Source organism: Echiichthys vipera (genome assembly GCF_963691815.1).
Source record: "Echiichthys vipera genome assembly, chromosome: 15".
NCBI classification, from domain to species: Eukaryota; Metazoa; Chordata; class Actinopteri; order Perciformes; family Trachinidae; genus Echiichthys; species Echiichthys vipera.
This window is the reverse complement of record NC_139840.1, coordinates 23,062,273-23,085,621: the sequence shown is the minus strand read 5'-3', so window position 1 is coordinate 23,085,621 and position 23,349 is coordinate 23,062,273. Positions and strand designations below refer to the sequence as shown.

The window sequence follows — 23,349 nt, the reverse complement described above, 5'->3', positions numbered from 1 at the left end:
CTCCATACTCCTCCTCCTCCTCTCTCCCCCCAACAAAAAGCCTCGTGATTTCTCTCCCCAGCCCCAGCTCTTCAAAACACCGCAGCGCAGTGGAGACAAATGGGCGCCCTAAATCTTTTCGGCACAATAGGAAAATACCTCATCATTTTCATTGCATGAAGCTCCGTTTGCTGCAATCATAACATATCATGGAGGCACTGACCCCCACCCACTCTGTCTCCTGAAGTCAGTCATCTTTGCAGTTAGTCTAATGGCTGTGTGGCAGTTGTTCGTTAGTGGGATCATTAAGGAGTTGGGAGACGCCTAAGTTGGCTGTTTGTGCTTTTATTGGCTCACGGTGGATGGGAGTGTACATATACACAGTGTATAAGGCACTAATAAAGGCCTTTATAGCTGTGAAAAACATGCATGACAGCATGTTTGTATTGCTACACTTGTGAGGACCTGCATTGACCACATACACTCACTGAGCCCATCATAAAAAGTTAAACCTCTCCACTGCTCATTAAACTCTAAATCTAAACCGTAAGCATGTATGCTTTTGCTCATCTTCCTACTCATGTCCTCATAAGTATGGAAAGACAAGATCACACACCCTCTCTCCTTAACCGTATAGCAGAGATATGTTTTCCTGTTGTGCAGCAACGGCTTCACACAATACTCTTCATCCCTGTTTCTACTTAAGCTTTGGATCCAGTCCGCGTTTTCCGACCCAGTTTCTGGCCTGCCAGTTTCCGAGCCCCAGTAACGCAGAGTGGTGCAGTCGGGGAGCAAGAAACCTGGAGGTCCAGGGAGACTGGGGAGGACCGGGCAGATGAGCCATGTGATCAATATGAGAGGGAAAGGCGAAGAGTGCAGGTATGAGAGGGAATATATGAAAGCAGTTAGACTTAGGTGGAAATATTACTGCATTAGAGGGACTGGGGCTCCAGTTCAGCTCAAAGCAGTTCACAGAAAGATGACATCAAGTGAATGATTTACTGAGTGAAAATCAAAGCACAGAAAGCCTTTTGAAATTACTTTATTTTGTAAGAAAAGCTTAAAGATATAAGTAAGAACACACACGCACACACACACACACAATACTAGATCATTGTCAGTATCAGTATCACTAGTATTATTATAGTTGTTGTTAAACTAGTTATAACCCCCCCTGACTAGTACTGTAGCACCATGATTTGAAACTGTAAACAAGTACAATGACAAAAAGGGAGTCATTTTCAGATCTTCAATTTATTTCATTTGAATGGAATCAAGGTAAAAATAACAAAAAAAACAATCACGTTTCAAGAACACATAAGCCCCTTCCCCATTCACTGTCCCCACACATATAAAATTAAGGCCACTTTCAAAACTGTATGTCACTGTCCAGCAGGACTTTTTAATGACAATGTACAAAAACACATTCTTTACACGTAGGACAACAACAATAATAGTATTAGTCATAATAATAATGACAACATCATCAATAAAAATAATACTCAGCACTAAAGACATTGATATAAAAACAGGAAAAGACAGTCATCTTTATTGCTTTACTCTGAGTGTATCTCATGCTTCGTAGGGACTCGAGCTAATGTTTGGTTTCCCTTTTTATGGTCCCTTATGGCTCTGACATGTTACTTTACTGGAAAAGATTAAGAAACACAATGACTATGCCACTGTGGTTTTCAAATGTGTGTGCTCATGCGAGTGTGTGCAAGTTAACAAGTGGGGAAGAACGAAACAAACACGCTCTTTGCTTACTCGAAGGAACATGCTAGATGGGCGTCATGGAGATGCAGGTTTTATAAAGCGGAAATTCACAAGGACACAAACACTGACCACTGACAAAAAGTAAAAATAGGACATTGAAAAAAGCTAAAACAAACAGCAATGAGCTGGCGTCAGTAACCACAAGGAGAGAGGCAGATGGAGAGAAAAAAAATGGAAGGATGGAGTGGTTGAGAGAGGGAGCAAAAGAAATCTGGCAGTGGTACGAATATTTTAAAATGCAAGTCTGGTGCTTTTCCTTCTGCTTTTTCTCCAGTTTTATCTCTTTTGCTCTCTTATTATCTGTGTTCAACATTTCCTTCCACTTTTTTTCTCTTTCTCTCCCTCCTCTCCACCTCCCCTCCTCCTCCTCCATCATCTACACCTTGTCCAGTAAAGATCGTTGGCAGTAGAGGAGTCGGCGTGGGGTGCCGTACCGACGGAAAAACACCAAGGCGGCCAGCGTCGCAATCACACACACTAACAGGAACAGCGGCACCACCACCGCCGCTGCTCCACTGCCACCACCGACCCTGTCCTCCTCGTCCACTTCAATAATGATCACCTCTGTATCCTTCTCTGTCTCCTGCTCTGTCTCCCTCTCCCTCTCTCTTTCCCTCTCTCTTTCCCTCTCCCTATCTCTAGTTCTGTCCTTATCCTCCCGCTCCTTGTCCTTCTCCCTCTCTTTGTCCTTGTCATGTCCACCTCCGCCTCTTCCTCCATCTGTCTTGGGGTCTTCGTTGGGGCAGCCCATCCAGTCACGAAGTGCTGATTTGGGGTATCCCGGCTCGACGCGCATCACCTGGTTGTTGAACTTCCAGTACTTGTTGGCTTTGTAGAAGTAGGTGTACGCTGAGGAGTTGAAGAAATAAATGTGAGAAACAAACCTGAACTGAAAGGAAAAGTAACTTCTACAAGGATTGGTTCTCGCTAGGTTGTCAGAAAATATGGTGGTGATATCACAAACACCTCCCTTACCTTGGTCTTTGCTCATGAAGGCTGACTTGATGTTGTCAGGCACTCCTTGCCACACACTAACAGCTTTTGGATAACCATCATCAACACTTCGCGAATCTTCGTTGAAGCGGTAATATCTAAAGAAAGAATGAGTAAAAATGTTGAGAGGGAAACCTACGGTGAGTTAATGATCTCATTCAAAACCTCGAAAGACTTGAGACTTGACTAAGGACTTGTTGTGACAGACTTAAGACTTGATTTGCACTATTCACAAATGACTGAAGACTCAACGCTTCTTTTACCTAAAGGAATAGAGACTTGACATGAGAATTGTTCTGAGATAATTGAGACCTGACTTGGACCTCTCCTAAAGGACATAGGACTGGAAACTTGACTTGAACCTGCCCCAACAGATTTCGACTTTGACCTATCTCAAATTATGTGAGTCCAGACTTGATTTGGGACTTTCCCTAAAACACTTAAGACTAGACTTGGACTTGTCACAACTTACTGGAGACTTTGACCTCAAGAACTTTAGACTTGGACTTGGCCATAAGGATTTGGGACTTGACTTGTGACTTGTTTTGATACACTATAAACTTGATTTAGACTTGGACTTGTCCCAAATTAATAGATTTTTTTGTTGTCCTAAAAGACTTGAGACATGACTCTTCTTTGGTCCAAAGGACTTGGGACTTGACTTGAGACTTGTTCTGTCAAAAGTGAGACTTGACTTGGTTTGAATGAACCTTTGAATTGAACTTGGACTTTTCTTGAATGACTTGACTTGCTCTTGACCCCCAGAACTTGAAAACATGCTTCAGTGTTGAATTATCGCAATTCTTACCTTACCTGGCATTTTTACACTTTTCTTTTGTAATCTTAAAATGTAAAAGAAATCCACCAAATATATTTCTGATAAAAGTCTGACCAATCATTTTATTCGGTCCGAATAAAATTATTTGCAGAGTGTACTGCCTGTCATCCGTCACAACGTCCTTTCTAGTTGCCTACCGCTGTCCCCGCTTGCGAGTCACGAGCCTCTCTGGTAAAGCGGGAACCCCAATTTTTTTAAGTGCTTTGTGACATGCCAGAAAGGTAATAATTGCTTTAAACCAGCAGGCAGGCCACAAAATGAGTGCAGGAATCTGGCAGATCAATTAATGCTAACTCTTTCAACAGTCAGACTAGACCTGAAAAGACTGAGACAAGGAATAAAGGTGTTTCTACTTGTCATGGACTCTATTTATGTCGATAGCTGTTTGCACCGTAATCACTGCCACATTTTATACCGAGCAGTTTTATAGCAATGACTAAAGTGTAAATATGAGGAGGCTTAGCAAGCTTTAAAGTTCCTCAAGGTTTGTTTCAATGTTTAAATGAGGAACAGGTTTGTAATTCAGGACTTCAAGTAGACTGTCTGCATGTGTTTTGACCTTATATGGTCAAACATATGTTTTGGTGGTGAAGACGTTTTTTTTACTTGGAATCAGTAGTTTAGAAACTTCAGTATAGTTTCGTTGTGGGATATGACGCACACACACACACACACACACACACACACACACACACACACACACACACACACACACACACACACACACACACACACACACACACACACACACACACACACACACACACACACACACACACACAAGGACGATGACTAACTTGTTTGCCCTGAAGTAAAACGTCTGTCCAGTGGGGGTGTAGTAGAGGGCAGCATCTATTCGATCTTTGGGAAGCCCAGTGCCCATTTCCTTTAGAGGCTTAGGGTAACCAGGATCCAGAACTGATTCGGTGAACACCCAATACTTGTCCCCTGGAGAGTGAGAAAGGCAGAAAGAACACATATGAGATAACTGCATGGTGTTGTCTTGCAAATCTTATGTTTGAATCCAGACGTACCTTTGAAGAAAACAAATTTCCCATCTTCCCTTTCAAAAGCGGCATTGACATGAGTGGGCAGTCCCCTCCAAAAGTGACCAATCGGCATGGGGTATCCATCCAGAACGTGGTTGTTACGAACCCTCCAGAACCATTTATCCTGAAAGAGAAAAGAGATTTATTAACAGCCTGCTAGACAAATGTCAAAAGTCACCAAGGTCGTGTGAGTTTACCTTGAACACAAACATTTCTCCTCTGAGGATGCCGATGGTGTCAAAGTGTCCGTCACAGATGTTGGGACCAAATCGAGGCCTGTCTGGTGAATATGTGGGCTCAGGGTTGCGGTTCGGCGTACGGGGTGTTACATAGGGGGGCTGAGGGCCTGATCCAGACCCTATGTGAACAAGAACAGATGAAAATGATTTTCGTCCTGATTTAATGATATAAAAAAAAAAAAAAAAATAGAATATTGTAGCAGCAAACAGCACAGAGAAAACAAGAGTACAGAGGATAAGGCTACATACAAATAGAAAGGCTCTAACTTATAAATCAAAGGGAACACTGGACTCTGTTCTGATAGTGATTTGGATAGCAAACTGTCAATAACGCACCATAAAGTTGCTGTATGCCTCTGCGATCATCGTCAGGAAGTTGGAAATCTTCTGTCTCCATCCACTGGTAGAAGGGAGCCATGATGGCTGAAGGGTCGTTAGAGTGCTCTAGACCAAGAGCATGGCCCAGTTCATGGACCGCAACCAGGAATATATCATTACCTAAAACAGGGTCAACACCAAAACTCCATTTAGTATGACTGTTTTTAAAATCACTGAAAGTAAAGTAGGAGATGTGAAATGGGAGTTTGCTCTTGCGGTGATAAGACAATGATTACTGAAGGAGAAGAAGCCAATGTGCTGTTTCCTCATTTTTATTACATCAGTAAATCAAAGATAAAATTATCTGCAGGTCATAACATGTGTCACACTCAAACAGCTGACAAAGCCGCATGTCTGCTATAGTTCAGAAATAAACACTTCTCCATTTCTGCAGGATCAACACCGCCCAGGGCATTAACAGCCTCAAATGTACTGACACAAGACCGGACCTGTTGCTGCTCCTGTTTTGCCCCTAACAGCAAAACTAAGAGTCCTGTCTCCCAACATAAAGAGTAACTCCCAACATCTGTGTCATCAGTTTTGAGAAAAAAAATCCCCTCATTCATCACAACGTCAATTTAAACAAGGATTCAACAGAGCCTCACCGTACAGATCCTTGTTTCCAATAGTCCACGGCTCAGCTGCATCAAAGTGGGTGTCCCCACCCAGGCCATTAGCGGGGAAATAGGCATGTGCTAGGAAGCCCCCCTCGCCATCAAACGGGCTGCTGTCACCATGGAAACCCTCAGCGAAGAAGAGCATAATGTCGGCAAACTCCTCCACCTTGTCCCGTATGTAACTGTAGGGGATTTCCCGGAAACGAAGCGGTGTGACGCTCTCCCAAACCTTGAAGGCCTTTCTGATGGCCTCATGGGTCTCGTACTCACCCACCTTAGGTGTGTAGTTCTGTATACTGATAATGTGTAATTGTGTGTGTGTGTGTGTGTGTGTGTGTGTGTGTGTGTGTGTGTGTGTGTGTGTGTGTGTGTGTGTGTGTGTGTGTGTGTGTGTGTGTGTGTGTGTGTGTGTGTGTGTGTGTGTGTGTGTGTGTGTGTGTGTGTGTGTGTGTGTGTGTGTGTGTGTGTGGGGGGGGGGGGGTGAGAAAGGTAAGACATAGAGTTATTTCCTTGTAATAGGAAAACAATTTCAGTTGCTCAGTAGTCACCTTGTCAGTTTGGATTTCTCCCGTGGGTTAATTCGGTACAAAGATCAAATTAAGTGAAACAAACTAAAATATCTTTAGGTACTGTTCCATCATGCTTCTACAGGTGCAACACATTGCTGACTTACGAGAAAGTGACTTCATTCTTGTTCCATTTCAAGCCCTGGATGGCGTATCGCTTCCTCCTCAGGTTGCTCTTCAGCTCAGCACCAAACTTATCTGGCACGCCACAGCGCGGTCGCGACATGGCCCTGCCAAAGACCAGATGTAGTCCATTGAAAACAGTAATAAATACTAGTTTTATTTGAATATTGATGTGCAGGAGACCCCATTTTGAAGCCTGCGCATGTAGAATAAAGCTGTTTGAAGGTACTTACTCAATCGTGTTGGTGTCAAAGGAGCCGGTGATTGTGAGGCCGTAAAACCTCTGCATGGCGCTGATGGCAGAGGTGACGGAGTGAGGGGAGCGAAGGGCGTGGGTCCTCATGTCCCCCGGGGGCAGGTAACCATACTGCTGCAGCCATGACTTAAAGCAAAAAAAAGAAGAAAAAAAAGGCAGTGTAAGTCATCATGAGAAATATTGCGAAATGAAACCAAGGAAACTCCAGTCTCGGAGAGAGAAAAGGGTTAAAGCAGACACAAACAAGTCATAATTCACCTGATATGTGTTGTTTAACAAAGTTGAAGCAGAACTATTTGGTATGATATTGATTATGAGTTACATGGACTACAAGTTCAGGACATTTTATTCCGACTGCAGCAAAAACACATTCCTCACCGACAGTGAAAATAAGCTCTTGAGTAACATCTTTCTGTTTTGATATATTTGGATAGTTGGAGCAATGTCGTTTCAAGAACCTGGCATGTCTCCTTTTGACTAACCACAAAAGCTATTCAACCATCAACATTCAGCTCTCCACTGAAGACCTTAATTCATTGAAACTAAGGTCAACATAAAAGACCCATGTCATGCGTAAGCCCAAAAATACCTTCAAACAAAGACAGTTCAGATTTGAACAAAAACACTGCGAGACAGAAACTGCATGAGGAAATCCCCCTCAAAGAGTTGAAGATTAACTTCAGTTTCTGTGTTGAAGTTATTCTGTAACTACTTGTTTGTGTTTCGGTGCAAATTGCATCACTTTTAACTGAACTCATCCCTGCTGTTGAGTTTGTACATGAAGAAAATATAAGTTTGAAGCCCTTCAAGCACATATTACCATGGCCACTGAGTTCTTCGGGGCTCCAGATCCCTCAGTCTCAGCTAAGCTTGACCTTACTTTCCCCTGAAAACCCATTTCACTGCGGTACTGGTTTGACATCTGGACCTGTGCCAGCGGCTTCGCTCTGTACCTTTCCCACACTGCTCTCCTTAACTCTTTCCCTCTAAGGCTAGAGCTGAAAAAAAACACTGAGGCTATTGTGAGCACAGTGAAAACCAAGATCACTTTGATATTCTGCTGAAGACATTCACTTTGTGAGCTTGTTATGCACTTTTAGTATGTGTTCGATTTTTCCTTGCACACTGGGGCTTGATGTGACGTAACGTAATGTGATCTGTTTTGCGCAGTTCTGATTAAAAACCATAAGCGTAGTGGGTGTTTTTTGCAGTGAAGGGGATTGAAAAGAGAAGAGTGAAAGATAGGGAGTGTCCCAGGGTGAGACTAAGGCCTTGGGCAACCTCAACCGATGTCTCCAGTCGAGCAGCAGAGTCAGTCAGTAATTTAACTGGGAATTTCTTCCTCTGCGCATCCAAACCTCAAAGTCAAACTCTTCCCCCCACGTCCATGTCTCTGTCTTCGCCGCGTCACTCCACCCCTTCTCCTCTCTTCTCCCTCATCCCTCTCTTATGGAAAACCCAGAGACTTGAGGGTAAATACTTACGAACAACCACACCCAGAGCCACTCGATTATTGCTGTTTAGCCCATCTGCTGCTAATAGCTGCTAAATACAATCAAGGCAAAACATGTTTAGCTGCCATTTTTCAGCATTTTCCCACTGGTAATGTACAGTGCAAAGCCAATCAAGTAGTGCTGACACAGTTTATTTGAATGTGCTCAGGTCTGTGGGTTTATATTTACGCAGGACTATACTTGTATGAGTTTGTGGAGGAGGGAATCGCAGAATGTTCTTCTGGAGGCTCAGGAAGGTCTAATCTCTCCTGTTTCTGTCTGTCCGTGGGAGACACGGAGGTCTTAGTGTTTAGACTTCACCCCTGAATGAGCCCTTTTCTGGTTCTGACTCACCCATGAAGCTCCAGTGGACACATAAAGACTCACTGTTTTCCACTGTTCCAGCACATCTACATGAGCGGGAAAGTCAAACATGACTTTAGCATCTCAGAATTTATTTCCCTCTGTTTTAGAATAAGGGTTGATTTGACTGCGCTTGAAACCTTATTCTTCTCTTTTACACATTCACTGTTTTCTTTTCTACAGAATCCTAACTTGGCCATCAGCTCAGTCAAAAAACTGCTGTTGAGTGACACTGGACACTTGTTTTAACTTTAGGGCCCTCAGGTGACTTGACAAAGTCTCATTCACAGTCGCACTCGACTATTTTTGACCACACTAATGGGCTGGGAAACTAAAGCAGTAGCAGTAAGAGGAAATGGTCCATATTTACAGTGGCACAGGAGATGTGTTTTGTCCATTGCTTTAAGCTATCACTAACTATTTTTAACTGTTTCTCCATTATTTTAAGGTAACCATTTCAACTAAAGCCATTACTTTTACGCTAACTATTTATGGTAACAATTTTACCATTTATCTATTAATTTGTGTTAATTATCTCAATTGTTTATCCATAAGTTTAAGCTAATTTCAACTTGATCCATTCCTTTAAGCTAACAGTTCAAACTGTCAAACCATTGCTTTAAGGTAACTATTTTACAATTTATTACCATTACTTTGTGGTAAATATTTCAACTGTTTATCCATATTATTTTAGCTAACTGTTTAAACTGTTAAACCATTGATTTAAGGTAATTCACAGGTATCACAGCTGACTCAATATGAAGATATCTTTAATTGAAAGCACAAGTTCTATGTATTTGTTAATTAGTTGAGCTACTCCACAAGCTTTCCATTTACAATGGCTACTGCTGAAGAAGGTCTACTACCCCTTTGAGGTAAAGTACTCCTGACTGCAGAACAAATGTATAACTGCAACATAAAAACACCAGAGTCACTCTTTATCCTTTGAAATATAACAACGCACAGACTGTACATAGAGAAGCCAAATCCAGGTTGAGGTTTGAGGTAAAGGGCGCAGCTCGCTTATATGCAGTGATGTGAGTTTATTGTTTAATGGAAGATCCACAAAGATCAAACAACGGTTGCTATGGATGTCTGGCGGCAGACTGCTCGTTTTGCATAGGATGACAGAGGGAGGAGGGATTGCATTTCAGAGAAGAAGGAGAGTCAGTTGTTCCGTTTGGTGAGAGCCAATGGAAAGAAACTTTGGTCAACAGCGATGGGAGTGCAACTGAGGCATTCTGGGTATACAGCACACACAGCTCCTCATTACACATCCACTCAGTCTGTCCAGGGAGCTGCATTATTATGTCAGACGAGTGCTCCCACTACACTTGCATCAGCCCATCATTGGGTTTGTTTGAGTGTATATTCAGCGTAACATAGAACTTCTTACATGCTTTACGAACACTTGCCCGAGGCTAATGCTGTTCTTTTGGCAAGATATTTATGATGTTGCTGAACCCTCTGGCCAGGAGCTCCTCAACCTTTGTGCAAATCCACCAGCTTTTGTCTATTAAAACAACCATTCGTCAGCCAACAACAATAAGACCCAGTGACACAAGTGGAAAAACACTCTGCTAATGTCATTTGAGCAACAAGTCAATCCCAAGCAAATCTCAAAGGCAGGAAAAAGCGTCCTCGAAATTCAGTTCATTGCTTGCTTCCTTTATGAACAGGAAATGAGGTAATGACTTTGTGCATTACCTTATTTCCTGTAACACCACCTATCTTTCCCCAGGGAGGCTGCACTCCGGCCACCCACTGGTGATCTTTAGGATGTGGCTTTGTCTGAAAACTACGAACCCTTCCTTCCTTCCGTTTTTCCGCTAATTGACTAGTAAGACTCCAAGATGGGACTGGTGTGAAGTTACCAGTTTAGCCAATATGACTTAGCAGCCCAAGGAATGAGACATATATTCATACAGGATGTGTGCGTGACAGATATGATTTACATCCTGTCCTATTCAACAGGATAATTGCTCTGCTGTCCAAGCGTCCTTTTCCCAGATTGCGTCACTCCCATCACCACAATGCCCTCCTTTCTAGTCATCAACAGCCTCCTCACTGTCCTCCCTTCTTCGCTTTCATCATCTCGTATCATGTCCATGTTTCTTCTTCTGTAGTGAATGACCTCAGCTAGTAGCCATTCCTGTGTGTGTGAATAAGAAAAGATCTGTGCACATATAAGAGAAGTGTGTGTGTGTGTGTGTGCGTGTGTCACAAGCAGGTGGTTGCTGACACACCAAGGTGTTTTTTAGCGGCGAAATGAAAAACCCACTGCCCACTTCCTGTCTGTACCACAGACCACAGGAAATGACCTTTGCATCTCACCTTAAACACAGACCGACTGACCAACACTCAATCACTCACTAAAAAATAAATTAAAATATACACACATCCTACTCAATTGTGGATCCGTGCACTGATATTGGTGACTTGTGGGTTTGTGGAGGCAACATGTGAGATGACAAATATCCCTTGTTTAAATTAAGTAAATAACGACACAGGAAGCAGTGGTTTTGTGTACACGTCAAAGACACAGGAGGTGAATCACTAAATGCACACACAGTCTTTGAACCAACACACTTTTCCAGGGCCAAGCCGGCCAATGCACTTTGGTGCAATTTTCCACAGAAACTTGATAGGATTTCTACTGAAACGCTAGCCCAGAGTCCCTCATGTTATAACTAAAAGCCCCACTTTCTCTTGTGTGGACACTAGACATGACCGACACGCTCTGTTTCTTGGGTTACTGGTGCGGATGTTGCCATTCTTACTACTCATGATATGACTAGAAACCTCGTAACTCATCTCCATTTTTTTATTTCTACAGTAATTCATGGTTGATAATTACACTCTTGCTGTCTTCCACCCGGATCCACAGGCAATCACATTACACATCGGTCTGAGGACGAATTTTCAGGACTGTTCACCTGCATGCGACCGAAGAATGCTCAAACGTGATTGGTCTATACCATTCAGACTACAAACAGAAACCAGATCTCTTTCGCTTCCCCAACTGTGTCCTGCTGCCTACAGATTCATCTGCAGAATCAGTTTATGGAGATCAGGCTACAGGCTGAAAACCTAACTTGTGTGTCTACCTTCTTTCGTTTTAAGTGCTAGATCTGCCTCAATCTCAAGCCTAGAAGTTGTTTAGCATTACAGCTGCATATTTTGAACTTTGTTTGGTGATTATAAAGAATCAACTATTAATTGTTAGCTAATCTAATAATTGATTAAGGAAATTCCTGAATGTGAAATCTGTATTTTATAGCTATTGGGTTAGCATAAAGTATAATGTTTTGTATTTATTAATTGATCTTAATTGGCAAATATGGGCCTATGATGCCCTTGTGTTTACAAATATTACTGTTGGAAACAATCCTTCAACATCAGAAAATGATTACTCTGACTGATTTGATTGTTGTCTGTTGAAACAATACAATTTAAATGTGATAGCAGCCTGAGGTTTTATGTGTGGTGGTGGTTCAGCTCTTCTGTTTAAATCTGAATTATGGATCGTGCCTTTAAATTGGTAGATTCATCAACGGCATTTTCTTCCACTAGCTCCGCTGGAATTAGTGACGTTTGGTGCCATTGTATGACCGACCAGGATCATATAGGCCTCTTATGCATGTACACACACACACACACACACACACACACACACACACACACACACACACACACACACACACACACACACACACACACACACACACACACACAGCATTTACTAATGATACAGAAGGAAGCAGGTGTGAACGGCTATCATAACAATGTCACTTCCTGCAACAAAGGACGTCCTGATGCTACACTGGCTGTGGGGTTGGGGGACTGTAGAGATCAGATCTGAGTTTTCTCTGATCTACAGCACTGATCTTCGACCCCGTACTTTAGCTCAGTGTGTTATTGGAAGTACAGAAGTTCAAACTGTAGAGTTTTTTTTTTACCACAGCTGACTATGGCTGAGATGCTGCAGAGCCTCTCAGATAGATGTAAAACCCACCTCCCCCCAGTCTGCTGAACCATACCTCAGGACAGATGTCAACAATTACATCTCCCCATCCCACTGAATATATCTGCACCCACAACTATCAATCCAACCCCCTCCATTCCCCAAAAAACTGCCTCTCTGTCTCTGCCCTAACCACAATACAAGTTCATGCATTTCTCCTCATTTGCTTTTTCTCTTGCTCTCCTGGTTTTGCCATCTCAGCATTTCTCAGTGTTTTCACGAGCGCTATCATCATTATGGGCTGTTTCCTCTTACCCAGGGTCAAAGCCCTTCCCATATCCGTACGCCAACTACAGGCAACTGTTGTCATTACTGTATCTACCAGGAAGCAAAGTTTTAACAAAGCCTCTATGGTATTCATAAACAAATCAGTATGTTATGCGCAGGCCTGAGCAATCAAAGTTTTTGTTTTTGTTATGAATTCATAAAATCTGTGATTGTAATTAGTAGCAGAGAAGTTCCCTCACTCTCAAATGTGAGGATACAGTATATTTCTCAGTCACTCATAATTTAAAGATTTCTTGAATTCATGTTCCCTAAATACATTTACTCGTCCTAGCTGTCTTTATCCAACCGTTCTTACATAGCCTAATAATGTATTTGCCTTTATTCCTCAACTTTAGATTTATTTATTGTGTTATGATGATCTATTGTGGATACCTTTATCTATCTTGTTCCTTTACTCTTCGCCTATTTATCTGGCCTTTCCTCCTTTATTTACCTGGTTTTATTCCTTAATTCTGGAGGTGCTTGCTCATAGAGGAGGGTCTACACATGCTCTTTAAAAAGGTGTCCTGATATAACTATTGTTTTGATTTGACACTATAAATTAAATAGAATAAAAAAATGTATTTACTCATTGATTCATTTGACCTCCTTCGTCCTTTTACTCACCTCTGGGTTGATGTGTCGCTCCGTCGCTCCCTGTGCGCTCAGCTCCCACACCACCGCCAGCAGCAGCAGTCGGACAAGCGATTTGAGCTCTGGTGCCATCACTTGACTCTCTAAAAAACAATACAAAAATGGACAGGTCTTCCTGTAACGGTTCGCGCAATCTTCACTTTGCTATTTGTCAAAACATTGTCTGTGAAAAAAACGTATCCCATAAACGGCGCGACTGAGATCGACTTGACGCAAAGCGCAGACCGAGCTCCCAGAAGATATGCTTCTCTGCAACTTATTACTTGAGTTACCTAAACCACGAGAGGTATTTGTCCAGTCTGTGCATTCTTTTCGCGTTTTGGTGAAGTTTAACCAAATTATCAGACGTTACTGGAAGCAGGAAGTCTGTAGGGGGGGCTTCTGGGGCTGCCGGCTGTGCGTATTTTATGTCCAACTTCAGCTTGCGCTTTCCTCCAGATGTTGCAGCCGACTTTGTTTTCATGAAGCAGCAGATCCTCGCCGCGCTCTCTTCTCTATCCTCCAGTCGGCTTATTTTGATCCCCTCTCCTCTTCCCCTCTCTCCCTGCTGCAGACGTGGTAGTTTGATACTCCCTGGAGACCTTTAGTTGGAAAGTGGAGGGTTGTAAACCTCCCCCTCCTAAATCAGCCCGCCCCTCTGACATGGAGGGCTGGAATCAACTTGATGACCTTCACATTAGACTTGGCACGGTTTGATTTTACCCTAAGGCTGTGATTAAATGCCTTATATGCTCCAGAAAATGCACGAAGCTGTTATTATTTACGGAGAAGAGAGAGAAAACACTGATCAGAACGACAAATGGTCAACAAATAAGGCCAAGCAGCTAAAGAACTATTTGCAAAACCACAAACTCCTTTTACAGATGTTTTATGTGTTAGTTTTGGGGAAGATGTCTCAATACAATCATCTGATACCATGAACAGAATATTATCATATCATTTATGGATTTGGCAGCTACACTTCTTTTTACGCATATAACAAAGTTTTGTAAACTATCAGCTCATTTTCACCTACAGTTTAGGTTTTAACATGGGACAGTAATTATCAGTTAATTACTGCTAGTCCTTACTGTGTTACGTATTTAACACTTAACAGATTAATACTGTCTCACACTGATTCTTAACGAGTGCTGCTTAAAAAAGGCCCAAAAATACTGTATACAATATGCAGTCAAACTTAGTTAAAACGGGGGAATTGCGCCCTCTAATGCACACATTTCACATACATTTAAACAGTCAGATGAGGTAGATAACCTTCTTCTATACATCAGTGTATTACACTGACCATGACTATTTAGTCTTCCCTGCTTTCTTTAAGAGGAGAAATCTTTGTTCTTGTCTTGTAAAGATGGTGCTGGTTTGGTTTCAGATCATACATACAGGCTGTGTGTTCTTTGACGTGCATGTTTTAGCTCAATTGATGTGGTAATGGCAGCTTTAAATTTAACATCACATAGAATATGTGGGCATGATGCTTATTAGTGACTACATGTGCAAATGCATACAGAGACAATTGTATAAATAAAAAATGCATAGAGTAAATCCTGTTACCAACCTTATGTTCACACATACTGTAGCTCATCTGCTGTGCTGGCCACAGCTGAGGAAGGACAGCTGGCCTCCACCACTCCCCTTAGTTGAGAGGGGAGCTTTGATTGTCTTGGCAAAGAGAAGATCAATGATGTGTGACTGTGAGCCAATCACAGACATGGTTACTGAATGCAAAAATGTTTACAAGCATGTATACATGCTGTGTTTAGGGAAAATACATCAGTACACCTGTTGGAACACATTTTGTGTAAAATTCTTTCAAACAAAACAGCAAGATATTTTCGAAATTGCTTTTTAATATGGAGATACTGAAAGTACAGCTTACAACAAACAGACATAGACTTCTGATATACATAGCAACTTAAAGTTTTAGTAACTGAAAGTGTTACAGATATTACGTTTGGACCAAACAACAATCATAATATTCACAAATTTGAAGGTCAAAAGTCACACACAAGACCAAGTCTTCACTGGGTTCACAAACACTGCAACTGTGCTTCTGGTTTGACAGGACAATATAGTGAAAAGTAAATCACAATGACATGAGTGAGTAGTTTATCTGAACCACGAGATGGGGGATGAAAGACTTAATATTCCCCATGAAAACAAACACATTCCGTTTGTTGGCCTTGTGTGCTCTCGCAAAGCAAAACTTTGCTTACCTAATTTCCTCATTTATATCAGTTCCCTCTGTCACTGAAGGAAACAATCTTTTTAATATGAAACAGACCTAGGTCGGGAAGCATATGCAAATAAATTTAATTTTGGCTAGCTTGAGCCTCCTTTGGTGCCAGTTAGATCAGATTTGGTACATGGCAAAACACGACAAGTACCGAAATGTTTACACACTGACATACAATTATTTGAAACTATTCTTTTAGTGTACTATCCTGTGATGCACTAATAAGCTAATCATATCACAATTTTCTCAAATGTGGTAAACCTTGCCTAGCTGTGCCTGGTAAGTAAATAAAACCAGAAACAACAAAAAACAAATAATTATTTAACCCAAGTCTGATATGAAACACTGATACAACAGGGATACTCTATTTTGTTAGAATGTGCATTAAACTATTAACAACTTCAGCCAGACAAAGATGGTGTCACTTTTTATCAAATCCAGCAAAAACTGGACTTTGTTACTTCTTGAATATTTTCATATTTATTTGTATATTAGCTGTCTCTTTTTTAACACATGACCAAGCTGATTGACGCACAACTTTCACATAGAAACATATTACTCTGACTATCAAATTGACAGGCTACTTGAAATGTGTTAAGGAAGCAGTACTACGCAAATTCATAAAGTTCCACCAAAAGGTAAACACTGACTGAAAACACCACAATGTTATCCAGCCAATTACGTTGACTTGAGTTATGACTCTTCACAAGACTTTTCCCCAGCTTCCTCAGCAGCTCTTGGATCCATCTGAGAATGAATGGGTGATTTTGCAGATCGTGCTGACTCATTCTCTTCTTGGCTGCCAGCAGTTGGGTCTTCAGTTGGCTCATTACTGGTGTTGAGGAAGGCTTGGTACTGGTTCCAGAAGCCTGCTGAGCTTCTGGTGGCAGGAATGTTCAAGGAAGTCATAGATGTAGAAGAGGGAAGTTGGTCAGTTGAGGAGCGACTACTCCGGGCTGGTGGACGTGTTGTTTTGGTTACTACACCATGGTGCTTCATGTGCCCCTGGGAACATAAAGCAATTGTTTAGCAATTCTTTACACATGGAGATTTTTTTATTTGACAAAAATAGTGTTTCAATCTCCTGAAAAAAGCATGGTACTGCAATTATTCTGCCAATATCCAATACTATATCATACAAAATATTTTCTTCACCTTCAGTCCACTGCGACTGGCATACTCTTTTCCACATTCAGCACAGCAATAGGTCTTCTTCTCAGGACGAGACATTGGGGATGGGAGGGTTGGTGCAAGGTTGATGGGGCCAGAACCATCCAGTGCTTCAATTGGAGCCAATCCACTAATCTTAACATCTTCCACCCGCTCTTCCCTCCCATACGAACCAAAATGAAAGCTCTGACGTGTCTCCCTTACAAAAGTGGCAACTCTCTGTGATGCACCCCTTACTTCAGCAATAGTGTCAACAGTCTCCAAAGTGGGCATTGTGTTGGGGTCCTCATCAGGCACAGTTGCTTGGTCTTGCTTTGGAGTTGCTGGTGGAGAAGACTGATCCTTGTCTTCTTCCATGGGCTCTGTTGATTGGGGCCTTGGGGAGACCAACTCTGATTCCAAGGTTGGTGTTGCAATGACATTAGGAACATCTTGACTGAGGATGGGGTCAGACGATGTACTGGGACAGGTGTAAGCAAAGGGGTCACCAAGGGCAGGTGTGCTTTGTAAGTCCTCCAGGTTTGATCTGGAGCCAAGAAGGGCATCAGAGGAGGTAGATGCTTCATCCTCTTCACAGTCCACTACCATAGCAGTTGATGACACTGTGGTTTTTGTAAGAGTGGAGGAAATTGGTGAGGGGGTGGATTTAGGAAGATGGAAATCTGCAGAATCTTCTCCAACTTGGTTATCTTTGCCAACTAGGGAAGCTTGGTCTGTCTGCTGGGAGGCTGGCAAGGGGGCACTGACACAAAGTACAGGGGGTTCAACACTGCCTGGTGGTGGAGTTTGTACGGTGGGATTCATGAAGGGGTCAGGGCTTAGATCAGATGGGGGGACGAGGTCTGGACTGGAGGATCCAGACTTGCTCTGATTTTTGGTGAACTCAACAGATTTTTTCCCGTCAGATACAGGGACTGAGCCAACTGCTGGAGTTTGAAATTGTGAGCTTGGGGCTGGGCTCTTAGAGTGGCCCTCTAGAGGAGGTGATTTACTAGAAACAGTAGTTGGGTCAGTGGACTGGGATTGAGATTGTGACAAGGGTTTGACATTAGATTCAGCTTGCATCTCATGTGCAGAATCCTCTGTTCCATCTGAGGGCAACTGTCCACCGAGGTGCATACGGATGTGGTGCTGTAGCACTAGGGCATTTGTGAACTTACGCTGGCACAGTGGGCAAGAGTTCTGGACACGTGCATTGGATGGTCGCGCATGATGAGTGGCCAGATGGGACCGCAGGCTGCCTTTGGTGGAGAAGGATCTGCCACATATCTTACATGGAAAAGGCCGTTCTCCAAGATGCGTAGCCTGGTGCAGACGCAGTGCTCTGGGACAGCTCAGCACTCGTAGACACACCCCACATTGGTTGGTTGTCAGGTTACCAGCTGGACCTGTGATGCTTAGTGATGGTAGCAAGCCCCCTGCCATAGCACTCACTCCATTGGTACTCATGCCTAGGGCAGCAACCATCTCATGGGTGAAGTTTGAAACAGAAGTGGAAGCATGAGTCGAAGATGGTGGGGATGCCATGACATATGTGGTTGAAGTGCTGGCATTGGTGAAACGACTGTTGGCTAAACTGGAAGAAGTAGTGGCACTCCCAGATAACATCTCCAGCATGGAGGAGGAAGTAGAGGAAGAGGTCCATGGAGAAGAGGAGTGAGGCGCTTTTTCAAGCTTCTCTACAAGCCTCTGCAGCTTGGAGGTTTCAGATGTAGGAGTGGAGGTAGCCATTGAGGAAGGCTGGGAGGATGGAGTTGTTGTGGGTGGACATGGGACTTTAGGAAATGAAGAGAAAGGGAAAGAAAGCTGAGAATAGCTGGAAGAAGCAAGTTGGTGGGAGCCTTGAGTAGAGGGTAGTGGGTTGCGTAGCAAGCCCAAGGCTGGATGGTTGTAGAGGGATGAGTGTACAGCAGGAGTAGAGGAAGAAGTGGAGACAGATGGGAAAAGGAGCTTAGGCAGGTGAGCTAGCTGGGAGTAGGCCGCAGGAGAAAGCATTGGGGCATGGGGGGGAGTATTTTCATCGAAGTGCTGCTGCTTGGCACCCTTAAATAACCCTGTGATGGCGGAAGACGAAGACAAGGAAGGATTGGAGAGGAGGGAGTTAGCCAGAGAAGAGGTGGAGGTCGAAGAGGAGGAGGACGAGTGGGATGAGCCAGAGGTGATAGAGGCTGCAGCTGCTACAGCTGCAGCCCTATTGAGTTGCAGGAGAGAGTGGGAAATCAAAGCCAGGTCTACACTAGGGGGCAGGGGTAGAGTGGAAGGGGTAGATCCTCCAGAGGCTCCAAGAGAAAAGCCAGTGCTGGTACCACTGGTCTCCACACCATCTCCACACGTTTCATCCTCTGACCTGCTTTTTGGCTTCTTCTGTATCATATTCATGCCACTACTACTGCTACCAGTGCTCATGTTCTGGACTATCTCTGATCCCCCAGTGCCCCCCAATGCTACCCCAAACAAAGAAGGTGGCAGGAGTGAAAGTGAGAGCTCTGGGTTTTGCTCACGATGGCGTAGGAAGTGCACCTTGAGGTTTCCTCGTGTGGTGAAGCGGCTGAGGCACACTGGACACTGGTAGGGTCGTTCCCCTGTGTGGGAGCGTAGATGTATCTGCAGGGAAGAGTCACTGCTGAACATTTTTCCACAGAAGCGGCAGGCATGTTGGAGACGGCCAGTAGAGGCTGAGCTGGGTGCAGTGGAAGAGTCTGCTCCCCCAGCGAAAGATTGCAGAGCATTTTGGGAGTTTGGGACCATAGATACTGATGTGGGAAGGGATGAGTTTAGGAAGGACAGGCCACTATGCCCACTTGCTAAGGTGGTATTTGGAGATTTCTCATGAAGATAGCGGTTGGGCAGAGCTAAAGACAAGGCCAGCGGATAGGTGGAGGAAGCCATTGATATGGCAGCAGAGGAAGAGGTGGAGGGTGCTGAGGATCGAGAACTGACCCTCAGATAACCATGAGCCCCTGCAGTCCCTCCCGTCCCTTCCATCTGGGGCCTATGGGGTTGCAGGATTTGAGACAAGGAACTGCTTGGCTTTGTGGGTTTGTTGGCTGCCTGAGACGGGAGCAAGGATGAGAAACATGCCAGGAGAGGAGCAACAGAGGTGGAAGGCTGAGCTGCAGTTGGCTGGGTAGTTGGGCTTGCTGCCCTTTTACTGCCTTCCAGGCAGAGCTGAGGCAGAGGAGGAAGGAGATGCTGGGAGGGTGTGTCTATGGTATAGGAGGCTCCACCAAGGCGTAACACTTGCCTACAGATCTCCTCTGTTATCTGCATTTGATGGATCTGCCTTTGCTGAAGCACCCGGAGCTCCTCTAGGATAAGGGCAATGCTCAGCTGTGCCCTAGAGGATGCAGCTGAGGCAGATGTCACTCCTGGACTGGGAGTGGGAGTAACAGGACTTGGGGGGCCCTCAGGCACACGGCTGGGGCTTCCAGGGTGCGGTGGAGGACATAGGGAGGCAGAGGATGATGAGGAGGAAGAAGAGGTGGTGGTGGTGGCTGACAGCCCCAACTTCGGAGAGGCCATGTGTGCGCTTCGGGAGGGGGCACTTGCAGAAGATGTAGGATTGCAACCAGACAGTTGAAGAGAAGGTGAATGTTGAGTTTGGGAAGAGAGAGGGGAGTAAGGGAAGTCAGGAGAGAGGGGGGGCGGTGGGTCTTTTGGGGGTTGGTGGGGGCACTGGCTCAGTGAGCAGGATATTGGTGGACCCTCAGTGGGTAAAGTGGGGGTCTGAGAGCCCTTAAAAGAAGAACGGAGAGCAAGGGGCAGCTGTGAGCTTTGAAGAGAGGACGATGGAGAGCACAAGGGAGAATCCAGGACAAATGGAAAGGAGTTTGACTTCACTGCCAAGTTGTCATCTAAGGAAATTGAAAGAAGAACATTAATAAATGTAAATTTTATCAGTGTTTATGACAACAAAATAACCAAGGTTACCATAATGCTCTACAATACTTTTTTAATAATATAGCTTTTTTATGTGAAACAATTTTGTTAAATGATCCATATTTAAAGGCCCTTAAAAACAGCTTTCAAATGATCAACAGTGAGAAGTAAAAGATATGGCTACTTGATGTTTAGGAAATGGAGGGATTTTCAGATAACTTTTAACTTAGCTTAGTTTCCGCCACCTTATCTTTTCTATATCTCTTTGTCCTGTCTATCCTCATCAACTGCAACCTCCCAACCACTGTTGCCACTGTTGCCACACACACACACACACACACACACACACACACACACACACACACACACACACACACACACACACACACACACACACACACACACACACACACACACACACACACACACACACACACACACACACACACACACACACACACACACACACACACACACACACACACACACACACACACACACACACACACACAGGAGCATGCTAACACCCACAAATTCCACAGATCTGCAAAAATACACTGTTCACCCGTAGAGAAGCCTACCTTGTTTCCAGGGCAACACGCACAAGACAATGGACTTTGCCCCCCCCCCTAAAAAGAAGCCACATCCACACATAAGACACTCTTCCATTCCTGCCCCTCTCTTTTTCTTCCTTTACCCATTCAGTCCGTTTTTCTTTCATCTCCTTAAGAGCCCTTCCCCCAATAGCCCAATGGGGTGCTAAGTGTTAAGTCCTGGTTGGGTACTGGACACTGTACTGGGTGCCTGATTGGCTGGCAGATTTGACCTTAAACACTCTGAGGTCGCATTCCTGATACGGTTTAGGGCCAGGCAGAGGAAGAGAGGTGGCAGGCAAAGAAAACAAACAGCCCCGCAGACAGACATGATGACTCACAGACCATCAATTAGCTAACTGAGCCCAAAAAGCATAGAGAGACAGATGTGAAAGCATATGCACAGTTATTCATGCATACGCTAACACATACAGAACTTACTGCTGTGCTTTTTGCTTGAAAGCTGCAATTTTATGACATGATGTGGGCCCTACTCCTGGAGCTGGAGTGAACACACACACACAAATACACACACACACGCTTTTTCATGGGTATGCTCATGCTTCAGTACCCAACAACAAAGCTGAGATGGGACAATGGGTTCTAATGCTATTGGAGTTAGAACACCTTATACAGTGCCTCACAAAGTTTCCTTTTCATTGACTCTCTCATTGTCATGTCTCTGCTACTATACCAAACCTGTATCTTGCTTCTCATTGCACATTATAAGATTCACTATACGTTTTTTTTTCACCAACTCATTCTCTGAGGATTTACAGTACTGTATACCCCTCTATTCTGGGTGGTCTGTGTTTTTGAACCTGGCAGTGATGAAGAGTGAAGACATTTGGGTTTTACAGGGCAAAGAAAGCAGCTAATGCCCGCAACCACAAAGAAACAAATAAAGGCCAATTATTCCAACAAGCCCTTCTTTTTCTAAGTGTTCAAGTATAACATAAAGAACAATAAACGGATAAAATGTTTAATAATTCTGATGAGGAACTATTTTGAAATGATGATGGTGAGGATGTAATAGTTTTCTCCTAATCAACATTTTTAAAAACAAGTTTTAACTGCACATAATGACATTTCTGTTCAAATTTATAAACACAAAGTGTACAAAAAGTGTCAGTTTAAGGCCTGCATTACAATTGTACAGTAGCTATAAAATAATATACTATCAATATGAGCATTTAACTGAGACAATCTCTGCATGTCGAGGTTTAAAATTCCCATCTAATGTGAATCCAACCCCATTGAATAACTAGCATTCTTTTGATATATGGTCTATTTCTCACCATGCTCAAGTATCCGACAGGCACCGAGGGTCAGGTTCATAAGCTGCTGGGGTCGTTTCTGTTTCCGACGTGACATGCTTCTGCAGGATGGGACCGACGCAGGGGCGCATTGGCCAACACACAACTTTTATTCTGTCTCCCTGCGCACTGAAAAAAGTAGGTATCTAAATTACTTAGAGGAAGGGAAAAAAATGAAGATAAAACTAAAGTTGAATCTCCAAAAACGTGACAATGAATGCTCCGAATTTATTAGTCTCAAAGCGTGTCGACGTTGGTGGCATTGTGGTGCAGAGAAAGAAAAACAGAACTAAAGTGCCAAAGGCATGTGTGACAGTTTCTCTCAACAAGTCTCTTTTCTCAAAACTCACCGTTGGCCCTCCTTCCACACACACACACACTCTCTCTCTCTCTCTCACACACACACACACGGCTCACTTGTTCATCCACTACTTTGCATTCAAATGGCGAGTGAACTCCCCTTCTTTTGAGCCAAGAGTCCACTGCCTCTCTTTAGTAAACCCTCATACATTGACGCTCAAGTTAATCACATGAAGGCCTTTG

General features: G+C 43.6%; 2 protein-coding genes across 2 annotated transcripts; both read right to left on the bottom strand.

Moving 5' to 3' along the window:
• Nucleotides 1–1,005: 1,005 nt before the first annotated feature.
• mmp14b (matrix metallopeptidase 14b (membrane-inserted)) lies at nt 1,006–14,164 on the bottom strand. The gene is made up of 10 exons (XM_083928404.1): nt 13,589–14,164; nt 6,792–6,940; nt 6,543–6,665; nt 5,858–6,165; nt 5,211–5,372; nt 4,833–4,993; nt 4,621–4,759; nt 4,384–4,534; nt 2,731–2,846; nt 1,006–2,604 (listed from the first exon to the last, which is right to left on the bottom strand). Exons 1-10 carry the CDS (start codon nt 13,685–13,687, stop codon nt 2,132–2,134), a joined length of 1,881 nt encoding a protein of 626 aa, XP_083784530.1. The 5' UTR covers nt 13,688–14,164; the 3' UTR covers nt 1,006–2,131.
• Nucleotides 14,165–15,582: 1,418 nt separating this feature from the next.
• On the bottom strand, nt 15,583–22,928 carry sall2 (spalt-like transcription factor 2). The gene is made up of 3 exons (XM_083928398.1): nt 22,789–22,928; nt 17,004–20,872; nt 15,583–16,853 (listed from the first exon to the last, which is right to left on the bottom strand). The coding sequence occupies exons 1-3, from the start codon at nt 22,862–22,864 to the stop codon at nt 16,542–16,544; spliced, it is 4,257 nt and encodes a 1,418-aa protein (XP_083784524.1). The 5' UTR covers nt 22,865–22,928; the 3' UTR covers nt 15,583–16,541.
• Between the last annotated feature and the right edge of the window lie 421 nt (nt 22,929–23,349).

Bases quoted from the DNA above. Each gene is read 5' to 3' on its own strand.
- mmp14b (XM_083928404.1), bottom strand. From the start codon at position 13,687: ATGGCACCAGAGCTCAAATCGCTTGTCCGACTGCTGCTGCTGGCGGTG. The intron at 4,535-4,620 runs GTACGTCTGGAT...CTCACTCTCCAG, and splicing joins GAAATTTGTTTTCTTCAAAG to GGGACAAGTATTGGGTGTTC. The intron at 2,605-2,730 runs GTAAGGGAGGTG...TCAACTCCTCAG, and splicing joins CTTCATGAGCAAAGACCAAG to CGTACACCTACTTCTACAAA.
- sall2 (XM_083928398.1), bottom strand. From the start codon at position 22,864: ATGTCACGTCGGAAACAGAAACGACCCCAGCAGCTTATGAACCTGACC. The intron at 20,873-22,788 runs GTGAGAAATAGA...CAATTTCCTTAG, and splicing joins CTGTCGGATACTTGAGCATG to ATGACAACTTGGCAGTGAAG. The intron at 16,854-17,003 runs GTGAAGAAAATA...TTATGTTCCCAG, and splicing joins CCAGTCGCAGTGGACTGAAG to GGGCACATGAAGCACCATGG.